Genomic DNA, 12,402 nt, shown 5'->3' with positions numbered 1-12,402 from the left:
TCACCACACCGGGGACTTCCCTAACCTCCCCCCATCCCCAGCACCCACCGACAGGCCCTGGGACGTGGGATTTTGGACACACCGTCGGCTGTTCCTCCTCTCCACCCTCCAGCGCCTCCCGTGCCCCAGAGAAAGACAGCCCAGTTCCACTGTGTTGCTGCAGTTTCATAAAAACATACATAAATATATTTCCATTTCTTTAACAGAGCAAAGCTGCACAGGCACCTATAAAACACACAGTCACTTCTCCACCCGGCACTCCCTGCACATATATATATGTGTATAAAACATATAAAAGGGGGGTGGGAGAACACGCTGCAGGTGAAGCAGGGGTACGGTGCCACGCAGACCCTTGCCGGGGTGTGGGAAGCTGCCAGAGGGGTCCATCGCACCGCTGGCCTCAGAACTTGCGCTTTCTCCGGCGGCAGCCTTTGGTCTGCTGCTGGCTGCCCAAGCGAAGAGCCGCATGGGGCTCCAAGTCCACCACGCAGTCCGTGGCTTCCGAGAAGGACACGCTGGGTTTTGCAGGGGAGACGTTGAAAGGAAGGTGCCGAAGGGAGCTGGGGCTGGCCGCTGCCGGCCCGCCGGCTCTGGCTGAGAGTGCAGGAGAGGACTGTTGGTCTCCTAGTCCAGCGAGGGGGGGCCCCGCATCAGCACCTGCAACAAGAACACACGTCAGCCCTGCCTGGCCACGCTCTGGCGTGAGCCATGGACAAGGGGAGGAGGGTGCTGCTGAGCGCATTCCTCCCCCCACTCCCCTCCTCGTGTCCTTGGACCCGTGGGGGTGAAGCACTGGTGTGCAGGCAGGGCGGGCAGCACTCTGCCACCCCCCAGGAAGCTGGACATCTCTTGATGCAACAGCTCAGAGCACACCCCTACCCCTGCCAGGGCTCTGAGCACAGGTCCAGTGGGCACAGGAGTGATGTGGGCAGCCAGCTGGGAGATGCCAGCAGCCAGCCAAGCCCACAGCCTCCTGCTCTGCCCAGGAAGAACAGACACCTTCAAGGGGAATTTGCTGTCTCAGCAGAGCCCAGGCTGAGCCAGGACCAAAAGAGAAGAGCTGGGAAAGGGCAGCCCTGACCCAGCCAGGCAGGCACAGAAAGCAGCTTCCCACCTGCAGACTTGCTCTCTGAGAGCTCCAGCATCCTGAGGAGTCCCCTCTCCCGCCTTCCACCGTCCTGCCAAGGAGAGGAGAACCACAGTCACAGTGCTGTCGTGAGGGAACCCCATAGCTGGGGTGGCCCTGTGGCCACATGTTCCCCAGCCCACATGGTCAGGCTGGGCACAAGCAGCAGGGCTGCATTTCCAGGGCCTCCAACTGAGCACAACCAGCTGCCAATGAGAAGGGCACTGCCCCGTGCCCAGCCTGATCAGTGCCTGAGCAGAGGCAGCTGAGAGCAGTTAGTGAGGCAAAGCCTGGTAGGAAGAAGGCCAGGGTGCAGGCAGCCACCCCCAAGCCCAGCCAGCAAGCACGGGGCTGTAACAGAGACAGATGGGCACCATGGCTCAGGCACATCTCCCAGCACCGGGCCTCTGAGGGCAGGCTCTGTCCCAGGGCATGGGTGCTTAGTGCGAGGGAACGGCACAGCCAGAGCAGAAGTGCACATCTTGTGCCCCCTCTCAGCCCCTGGGAAGATGCAGCCACTCTGGTCACACAGGCTAAGGGAAGACCACTTGGCCTGGCTGCTTTAAGCCTTGCTGGCCCAGCAAACTCAGCCCTGGCTGCTCCTTACCCCCAGAACTGCTTTAGAAGGCACTGGCATCCCAGCTGTGGGGTTGGAGCTGCAAAGCACCCCAAAATGGGCCGTGGTGGGAACCTGCAAGCCCAACAGGGCCACTAGGAAGCTTTCCAACAGCCTAGTCCCCGCCAAAGCATGACCTGCTCCCCTGGTGAGCTGCCACTTCGGCACAAGGCAGGGCCAGAGGAAACACAGAGCCTTGCCGAGCTATCCCCAAGGGCCGTCCAGCTCCAGCACCTTTCCCCCATGCCCTGTGCCCGTGCCTGCATGCAGAACCACACACGCCAGCCGGCTGTGGGGTGCAGGGACAGTGTCAAACAGCCCCCATGGAGCTGGTCACATGCAGGAGCAGCCATGCCCTGCAGTACTCTGAACCACACAGCAGTTGGCTCTATCCCAGCCAAAATCATCAACCAGAAATCTCATCATTTGCATCTGAATCCCCAAAGGGCTGAGGCCTGTGATGGATTTAAGGGATTATACAAAACTAAGACATCATGTTGCATCTTCATGCTGAGAATCACATTTCCAAGCGCAGGCAAAGCTGCAGCAGTAGGGCTTTGCCTGCAGGAACCAGCAGGAAGGCCTGGAAAGGACCCTCTCTGTGGTCCCCTGGAACCACCACGAGCAGGAAAAAGCATGGTGGGGGCCAATACCTGACTGACTGTGAGCCAGCTGCTACCCACGCTCCTGCCTCCCACCTCCCTTAGCCAGGCACGTCCCCCACACCCGGCACACCTCCACTGCACTCGCTCCCCCGTGTTTCTCTTGGGATGCTGCGGTTTGCTCCTGGCATGAAGCAGTTCTCCCTGCTCCAGCTCTGAAGCCTCCCCAATGGGAAAGGACTTGTGTATAGAGTCAGAGACACTTGTCACCCTGACGCTGCCCTCCATCTATATTCAGCCAAGGAAGCCTGCAGGACTGAGGCGTGCTGTCTGGCAGCAGGACAGCCCTGGCTGCCTGCCTGCTGGAGAGGTTACTGGCAGCTCCACTGGATTAGCTCACCCCTGGGACCAGTCCTAGCGTCGTGGTCGGGAGAGCAACGAGTTCTCTGGCCACAGTGGCCCACAGGTACAGGCAATCCTACACCAGGTCAGCTCATCCCCTCAAACCAGGGAAACTGCTCCTGCTGCCAACCCAGCCCCAAACCCAGCGCAAAGCAAAGGAGGTGGTCTGCAGGGTCGTCCCTCACCTTGGCGCTTCGCAGCCTCCTGGTTCCCTGAGCTTGCCTAGCAGCCTGAAGGCAGCTGTCCACATGCCTCTGATACTGCAGCAGTGGCACCAGTGACTTACAGAGGTAGCACTTCTCACACCTGCCAGGCAGCAAAGGACAGAGCACTGCATTAGGATTTGCCCTGCACCGGCTCCCAGCCACTAGCAGTGACTTTCCTCCTCCAGGCCACGCCACAGAGAAGACATGTCACCAGACCGGGTCTCACTCAGTGGGGTCAGGCCGGCACCAATTGCAAAGACTGAGCGATTATCAGTTTTCCCTGCCTGTTCCTCTGTATCCTGCTGCTGCAGCAGCGGGACGGTAATCAAATCTGCTCATCTAACTATCTCAAACACTGCTGATTTCTCCCCAGACATAAAACACCCTGTCAAAATCCACAGAAATGAAGTGCGAGGGCTTCGCAAAGGGGAGTTAAATTCTGCCTGAAAAGCAAACCAAGTGTGTTAAATCAGAGAGACATTTTACCAGGGCTGGATGAACTTGTCTGACTAGTAAATCACGTCTTTCTCTGTACTGTCTCCATTTTACATCATGCCATGTTGGGAAAGGAATGCAAAGCACGCAATTCTGCTGGGGGGCTGGCACAGCGTGTTCCTCAGACCCCCTCATTTGTGTAGAAGATGCCCAGGCTCACCCAGGACAACTTAGTGTGCCTGGGAAGAAAATTATCCTGGGTGAAAGGAAATGAAGTTCAGGCATGGATTTATACAGCTACACTTTCTTCCACACCAGCTCTCTTCTGTGCAGAAGAGGGCACCAGTTCTTCAGGGAGCATCCACCCAGGGAGCTATTCAGGAATGGACCAACTCCAAGGAGAGACAAGCCCCAGGGACCAGCCCCAGCAGCATTGTGTTCAGTTTGATAAGCAGTACTCTCCTAGTAAAACTCACCCCAGGCTCTAAAATGCATATGGAGAGCCCCCATCGAGCAAAACTCTGCAGTACTTTTCCCCTATTTTCTTTCCAGTCAGTGCTGATTACCCAGATAATGTGTCTAAACAGAAGCTGTCCTCTCTATAATTAGCCTAATTCCATTAGTGATGTTGCCATCCACTGTTTGTAACAGCAAAATTGCTTCCATAGCAGGGATTTTACTGTCAGATCCTCTCTTATGATGTTTTGTGTGGGTGGCAGGAGGAGGGGCTGCATGGGAAGAGATTAAACAAAGCCACTGCTATTCTGAAAGTCTAATTTAATTAAGAATATCACTACAGGTGCCATGTTGACAGCCTCCTTGTCCTAGCCTCCTCTTTTCCTGAGGTTACCAAGCTCAAATTTCCCATTAGAAACCAGCTGAGTTAGCACCTTTTTAGCTACAGCTCCCCCCACAGTGGCCAGAGACCATGGATCCCTGACCCGCCATGGACTGGGCTGAAAGGAAATTAGCACAAAAATAAACAATCTGAGAACAGCAAATTCCTCTTGCTTCAGTATAAATATAGCCAGCACTGCAACAAGAGGCACTGAGAGCAGGCAATTTCTTAGGAAAATACTGCTATAAGGCCAACGGCCAGCATTTATACAGGAATAAAGACATCCACAGGCAAGCTAGAACTGAAGCACACAATCAATCTCAGAGGAGCAAGCATACCTACTTACTTGTCAATGTCTAAGGATGTTGGGCCACTTTCACCACTGGCAGCTTTACTTCTTGCCTCTCTCTGACGCCGGGTGAGCACTGGAAAAAAAACAGAAATGGTTACCAGCCATCCACGCCTATACCATGTCTGAATGCAACAAGTTTCAATCTCTTCCACTCAAGCAGAAGTGATGGTAGAGGCAAAGAAATACTGGACTGGGACAGGCAGGGTCTTCTTTTCTGCAGAAGAGGCAGCTGGCCAATTCTGCTTTTTTCTGGTGGGGATACTGAAGAAGTTACCTTCTCTGGACTTGAAAGCCAGCTAACCAGTTCACACTGTAACTTGTCTTCCTCCAGAAACAGCTGGATCAACAGTATGCAGTTTACAGTAATTTTAAAGCTGACACACAGCAGCACAACAGCCTGGGAGAAGAGTTACACAGCTGTTCCAGCAGCACAGCATCGCTCCCTGCCAAACCAAGCGCCCATGCCCACTGCAGGGCAGGGAGCATGGTAACTGCAAGCTCGGGGGCAAGGAGAGCTGAGGCAGAGGGTGTGCAGAGGCATCAGCCCCTCTGCAAACGTAGCAGGAAGAGCGAGCCTTGCTGGGGAGGGATACAGCTCATGCTGGAAAGGGAAGGTTACAACAATTAGCCTACACTCACTGCTTTTCCCACCGCCCATGTGAAACAGGGGTGATCTGTACTACTGTCCCCATACAGCTCTGTGGGGCCTCCTGATGAAGACTAAGCATCAGTGGTGCTGCTCTCCAGCAGCAGCAGGGAAGGGCCAGCTCTGACACACATGGGTAGCTAGCGAGATCCCGGCTGACCAGCATGCTGATGACAGGTCCAACAATTTCTGTTCCTCCAGCAAGCCCAAGCAGCCTTTCCAAACCTGCTCTCCAGGCGTCTGCAGGGAGCATGTCAGAGCGTTGTCTCTTTCAGTCAAATTCCTCTCAGTGTATTCCTGTTGACATGCCACCAGCAAAGATCCTCAGGGAACGTATCAGATAGCTTAGCTTGCTTCACCAGGGATGTTCAAGACTCCATCTCCAAAACAGATGTCACAGTAAGCACTCTTGGGCAAGCTGGCTAAGGGGACAATGAAGGGAGCTATCTTACAGCCCAGTGATGGATTTCCTTCCCACACTCTTGTTAGAGGAAAGGTTTCAATCCAAGGTATAGGTATGACAAACCTGTTACTGTTGGCACATCATCTGTGATAAAGAAGGGGTTGCACAAAACTGTGTGTGGAATAAAGGGAATCCTTCAGAGTTTTAGCAAAACCGCATTTCCAGAGTGTTAAGACAACCCCAGTATCTATCCACAACGCTGACACAACATGGCCTTTCCCTCAGTAGCAATCACTGATCTGCTGCCACGACCAGCAAATGCACTGCGAGATGCTCAGGAGCTGTTGGGGCTGATGGAAGACATCCATGCTGAAGAAACAAGCTTGAGCATTTCCTAGGATGTGGGTATTGTCTCACAGGCAATGACTGATACCAACAGCTCATTTCTCACAGGCACTGGAGAGGATGCCTCTCTTTAACTTAGCCTGGCCCAGATTCAAAGTGGCAGCCTGACAAGGAGGACTGATAACCACGGCCACCCCCCAGGCCATCCAGCCTCCCAACAACCCAACTAAGCTGCTCTCCAAATCAGCATGTGCTCGTTAATATTCCTTTAACACTGCCTCTGGAGCCTCGTGCACCAGCTCAGGTGTTAATCAGTTCTATTTTCTTCCAAGAGCAGTGAACACATCTGGCATAATGGGCCCATTAGAGATGTCTGGGACCAGCTCTGCAGCTGCCCAGGGGAAGACCCCAGCTGTGCTGCTGGAAGCAGAGGCACAGGAGAGAGAACAGGGCCAGCCACGCAACAGGCACAGCGAGGCAGAGCGGAGCGAGCCTCTCCCCTTCACATCTTCCCAAATGCTGGCAAGGCACGACCCCTGTCAAAACATGCTGGCCGCCCGCAGGAAGGGGGTTCAGAACGTGGGAAAAACACTTGCCCTGGGGAAAACCCCCACTACAGAGCAGTGCTGATCCATTGTGTGATCAGAGCCTTGTAACTCTCCCAGACACAATGCTCTTCGCTTGGTCAGACACACTCTGTAGCCCGAGAATGACCTTTTCTCTGGCTTGGCATTTCTTCTGGTTGACAAGTCATCCTTGGCTTGCTTGGCTCCAGCTTGCACCCAGGGGAAGAGGAGCAAACCCTCCCCAGCACGTCCCCACTATCAGCACACCCACCCCAGGCACCTCATGGGGCTGCCAGGTCAGGTCGACACATGGAGCCGTGAGGCCATAGTCGCCAAGCTCCTTGCCTTGCTGCACGACCCACCTGCAGCACCAGCTTCCTCCACATTCTCAGTACTTTTTGTGCAGGATCCTATTAGTGACAAGCTCACCAGCACCTTGTCCTTTTTCAGAAGTGATGAAGTTTTCCTCCGCACCCGTTCCATTACTCTTTCTGCTGTATCAGTACCACTGTCAGGAGTTTTTGAACAGCACCAGCACTGACACTGAAAATTGACAGCTGCATTGGGTTGTATTCAATGCTCTGGGAAGGAGTGATGTACCAAATCCTCGTTTTCCTGGCTCACTTGGGAACTGAGAGGTTGTGAGTGCATAGATGGAGGGCAAGAGGAGTAGAGAATGTCCTGAAGCTCAAGACTATTTGCTGTACTCAGTAGCAGCTAAGAATCACTTCCAGACTGAGACTAGCAGATTCCTGTGTTGGCAGCAGCAGGTGGCAATGGATGCGGTGACTCCAGTGGAGAGCTCCTCTGACACAAGCAAGCCCTTCAGCCGAGTGCACGAAGGAAGAGAGAGCTGGCACAGCACTTCCACGGCTCCACTCATGCACTTGGAATTAACACCAGTCACTGAGCTGGAAACCCTGAACCTTCCCCAGCCTGGTACAGTAGCTAACACAACAGCAGGCTCTTCTTTTTTATTTACTCAGTCCACAGGAGAATGGAAATTCATGATCAGATTTTCGTACTGCCCAGGTATGTGGTGGTCTGGGCATCCAGCCAGGGATGGGCAACCATGTACATATGTAGGGGAAGCAACTGTAACTCATCCCGCCCAGCTAACTCATTTGAAAACCCAATCCTTAAATATCAGCCAGCCTGATCTGGTCTCCTGATACATAACACTGAAAGACTTTGGTGCATGTTAGAGGAAAGAAGAGAAGTAAAACCAGCAACAACCCATCCTTTTGTAATTTTAAAATGAAAAACACTGACAGCTACAGTCTGCAGGACTGCATAATTTGCAATTCTAGAGACATCATGAGTAAATCCAATTAATAAGTCTGAAGATAGATCAGGAACCCCTGACCCAGTGCACCAAAGGAAAACTGAAGCCATCTTTTGTTAACAGATCAGGACATGGCTTAGAAGGCAGAACTTTGATTTTCTCTCACACAAGGCTGTTGCTGTGCTCTTGAGGAAGCCAGCAGCGAGGTACTACAGTGGTAGAGAACAGCTTCTGGACCCACAGAGGAGCTGGCATTTGCTCCAGAAGACAATTCTCCCACCTCTTTTTTCTCCCCATGCATTAGCTTTGCCTATGGATTTTGTGCTAGCGATGGATGCCAAGGTAACAGCCCTGGAAACAGAGTCCTTTTGTACCTACACAGCTGTGCCAGGCTACTGCCTGGCCTCTGCTCAGAGCTAAACATCATCCCTGCCTATTCAACCCAAACCCCACTGACCAGCCCATCAACTGAGACCTCCCTGGGCAACTGTTGCCTTTGTACAGCCACTGGGAACCGGGCCGAGGTGCCCCACAAGCCAGAGCCCCAGCAGGCAGGATTCTGCCCCACGTACATGGTGCTCCAAGTCCAGGATGCTGACAGTCCTGCAGAGTCTTGATGCAAACAGCACAGGTGTCATAGACTGTTATGGCTAATAAAGTCTGGTCTCTACAGGCAAAATACTAAAATAACTGGCAATAGAAAACCCAAATTACTGTGATTTTGTCTCAAAACCATTGCTCTGCTTAAAGCCATTATTGTAGACCAAAATCCCTTTATTCCAGACTGGTTTTCTTACGTGTGTTACGTCTAAACAAGCCAGAACAGCAGAGTAGCAATTCCAAAATAACTACCCTTACAAACATCCCCAAGGAGACCAGTCTGGAAGCAGAGTAGAGAGGCCAGCCTTGAACTTTGTCCTGCGGAAAGGCAACACCAAAGGAAAGAACAAATTCCCTCGCACTGCCAAAGAATTCAAAGCCTTTTCCTGATCACAGTCAGGATTCCCCAGGATCAATGGACATACTCACAGTCCAGAACTTTGTCCTGCGTGACTACCCCAGGGACCTGACTACCCCAGGGACAAAGAAGGCCTCCTGCTAAAAGGCATACTAAAAATTCTGCTCCATTTTGTAGCATGGATAAGACCTTTATCAGTGTTGGGGATGGGAGAGGAACTGTGATAATTTGTGATTTGCCTGAGCTGAACCCTTTGCATTAATAGCTGGTTTATGCCTGCAGAGAGGACTCCCCACCAAAATTCAGCACCAAGCAGTATCAGCCACTACTCTGGCTCCTGTTATCTTGACAGGATCCATGTCATATCCCCAAAGATTGAGTATAACAGGGACCTTGTATTTTAAAACTACATCAACTCTGCATTAAGATTACATGGTGAAACTTCCTCCTTCTGGAGAAATGCAGAAGTTACAGTTCTTGCACTAGCTCTGATTTGCTCAAATTGCTTAAACATCATAGATTTAGGTTGCATTTAATAACCCAGAATGTAACTGAAAATTATACATTCACAACCTGAAAAGTTAATCTTATTACAAGTTACTACTTTGATATTACGTGACATTGTGCTAACACAGACTTTACATTTCAAGCAGCAGCTAAAACAGAACTTATTGAATATGTTGATAACCAGCCGGTGTTGTTCGCTTAAGCTCTACAAAGGTTGGCTACAGAAAACTGACATGGAGAAGACCGCAAAGAGGATTAATACGGGCATTCTGACTGTGCTTCTATGCCTTACTCTTCACATGAAGGAGAAAAATCCAAGCTCCCAGATCGATAGCTATCATTTTGCAATTTTAGAGGAGTAAGAGGGAAACTTTTCTGCAATCTCTTGCAGCTGAAGAAGCCATTTTTGCACATAAAAATGTCAGACTCATTGCAGAGTGCCAGCCATGCTTGGAGTGGTACAGAACGTTATCCCTTTTCAAGAGCCCTGAAGGACGCTCACCTGCGTGGCTCAGGAGCCTGCCATTTTCTACCACTGGCAGATTCTCTGCAGGTCCTTGAAAAACACACAATAGATGTTTCTTACAAGTACTGCTTGAAGCATCCAGGGCTAGATCCTGGGATAATATTCAGCTTATACGCGTTCCAAGGGACTAATAATGTGATGAATTATGAAGTCAATCAGAGAGATGTCTCTATGCAGAAGGTGCTGGAAACACAGGAGCCTCTGATAACACTCTCCTGGCCAGCTCGATGATGGAACAAGGCAGAGTGAACAAACCTTCCTACATGCCACGCCACGCACCAAATATCCCGAGAGGGACAAGCCTGCAGCACCTGACTGCAAGTAACAGGAAAGGGGGACGAGAACAAAGGGTAAACACACAAGCAGCACCTGGCAGACCTAGGCTGTCCTCGCCAGCCTCCTCTCCCACGATGCCGTTGCAGTACATGGCATGTAGCTCAATCTCTGTAGCTGGAAAGCCTTGGTCACACAGTGGGCAGGAAACATGGTCAGCAGCTGTAGGACTGCACTCAGACACAGCCCTGCCAGCATCTTCATCTCCACCAGCCTAAGGAAGAGGAGGAAAAAATTAGCCAGATGGTTAATTGTGCGCTCTCTTTTTTTGCTAGGTGCAGAGCTCCATGCTGTCTGGTAGCTACTCACTCTCCCATAGACTCAGTTTTTCTTGGAAACTTTTATTCTCCCTTCATCACACACCAGTCAGAAATAACACCACTGGCTGAATAAACTGCGCAGCACTAATAACTAATTCTTCTTCCAAAGGCAACATGTCCTGCTGAATCATGGTGAACCCTCCCTGCACAGCCATGCACACCATTTAAGGCAAATACCACCTGTACTACTGTTGAAAAATGGCAAAGCTTCCATTAATCAGGAAAGCTCAGAAGCGAAACTGATGGAAAATTCATGGGGCAAAGCAAGAGTTCAACACCTGACTGGTGCTCATCAGTTTCTGGACATGATCCACGCTACACAAGCAGCACTGTCTGGGAGCACAGCTTCCTCCAGGATGAAAGGAGGCTGCTGTGCTCTTAGGGAGTTCAGAGAGATCACTGGGAAGCTCCTCCTCTCTAGTGGAGGTGGCTGGAGCAGTCAGAAGGGACACAGGTCAAGGAGAGAGGAAATACCATTAAAAATCCACGTCACACAAAATTACTAGCAGTGGCTTTTCACCAGGGCAAAATGTCACAGCCCATGTTTGTTCTCCAGGTGCCATTACCACTTACCGATACTCTCTGCAAAGGTGCTCCACGTGAAGATACAGCCTGTTCCCTGGGCTATTGATGTTCACAAGATGCAGCAGACTGCTGCCATCTCACTCATAACTAGATCATTGCCTAGTCAGGCTTAGCTACAAGAGTTCTCCACATTTAAGAAAGAACCTTTCCGCTCAGCAATGATTAAAATAAGTTATTTAAATATTAACCATGTAGAAGAAACCTATAGGAAAAGAATACAGGATAGTCTTCTGTTCTTAGGGCTAAGCAATGACATGCAGGCAGCATGCAGCAAAACTGCTGTCTGCTTCCCTCCAATGGTATAATTTCAGGGAAGCAGTAATTGGGGTCAGCAAAGATGCTCAGTGCCACTGGAGCGCTTTGTCATATTACTTGGTTTATTACTCGCTTTTCCAAATGAAGGTCTGATCCTGACTTTTATGTCCTAAAGGGAAGGAGGGTGCTTTGTTGACTCAGAAGAGCTATGCAAAAAATTGCAAGACTGGGCCTTAAACAGAGAATCCAACTCACAAAACGCATTTCTCCCAGATCACAGTTGAAAGGCTACAGCGCCAACCGCCAGGAACAGAGCTCTCATTTCCAGGGAGGCTCTCTGCCCCGGATTTCTGTGGAAGAGGTGCCACGAGTTCCTCCAGCCGAACACAGGCTGTTCAAGTACACCACTTACAGCATTAGCACTTGTACCCTGCTCTCACATCTCAGTGTCTCTACATCTTGTGAAGTCCTCACCGTGGGGCGTCACACAGAGGAGTCGTAAAAAACAAGATGTGTCAAATGTGAATGATCAGATCAAACCTGTATTATCCTAGTCAGACAACACATGTAAAAAATATGATGGGAAAAGCAGCAGGCACTGCTCCTTCTAGCTACCATTTTTAAAGCAATCTTAGGAGATCACCGATTCTGCACATCCTGCCCGCCTACATTCAGTGCTAAATTACTAATTTTAAATGGAAACGCAACATTCTGTAACAAAAGACACCACGGTCCCAAAACTTCTTGTACAAAACCTTGCTGTAACAGTCTGGAAAACCTCAACTGCAGAACCAATCACTCCTGTCAGAGGCAGAGGCTGTTGCCTCTCCTCTTTAGCAGAGGAAATTGTCTACAGACATAGTCCTTGCAGCCAACAGCCAGCCAAGAGCAATGCTAGAGGCTGAGCTCAACAAGACTCCTGTGTCCCAGCTCAGCATCTGCTAGGAAGAAGTCAGTCCCAGCAGTCTATGCTCACTTCATGCTAACTGCTGATGCACACGGTAGCTGTTTCTGCTGTCTTCCTGGAGGGCTGCAGGCTCCGGACCGGTACCTGCTGCCAGTGATAATGTTGTCGAGCAATCCCTAGGAAGCCCCA

General features: G+C 51.0%; 1 protein-coding gene across 1 annotated transcript in view; it reads right to left on the bottom strand.

The window, feature by feature from the left end:
* Positions 1 to 400: 400 nt before the first annotated feature.
* UIMC1 (ubiquitin interaction motif containing 1) overlaps positions 401 to 12,402 on the bottom strand; it is a 34,514-nt gene continuing 22,512 nt past the window's right edge. Inside the window, exons 8-12 of the mRNA XM_010281595.1 lie at positions 10,192 to 10,360; positions 4,572 to 4,650; positions 2,932 to 3,052; positions 1,115 to 1,178; positions 401 to 657 (exon numbers count right to left, since the gene is read on the bottom strand). Of these exons, the coding sequence (XP_010279897.1) occupies positions 401 to 657; positions 1,115 to 1,178; positions 2,932 to 3,052; positions 4,572 to 4,650; positions 10,192 to 10,360 (690 nt within the window). The remainder of the gene's footprint in view (positions 658 to 1,114; positions 1,179 to 2,931; positions 3,053 to 4,571; positions 4,651 to 10,191; positions 10,361 to 12,402) is intronic.

Source organism: Phaethon lepturus, unplaced genomic scaffold, assembly GCF_000687285.1.
Source record: "Phaethon lepturus isolate BGI_N335 unplaced genomic scaffold, ASM68728v1 scaffold28022, whole genome shotgun sequence".
Taxonomy (NCBI): Eukaryota; Metazoa; Chordata; class Aves; order Phaethontiformes; family Phaethontidae; genus Phaethon; species Phaethon lepturus.
Note: the sequence above shows the minus strand (reverse complement) of the source record. Positions and strands in the feature narration are given on the sequence as shown.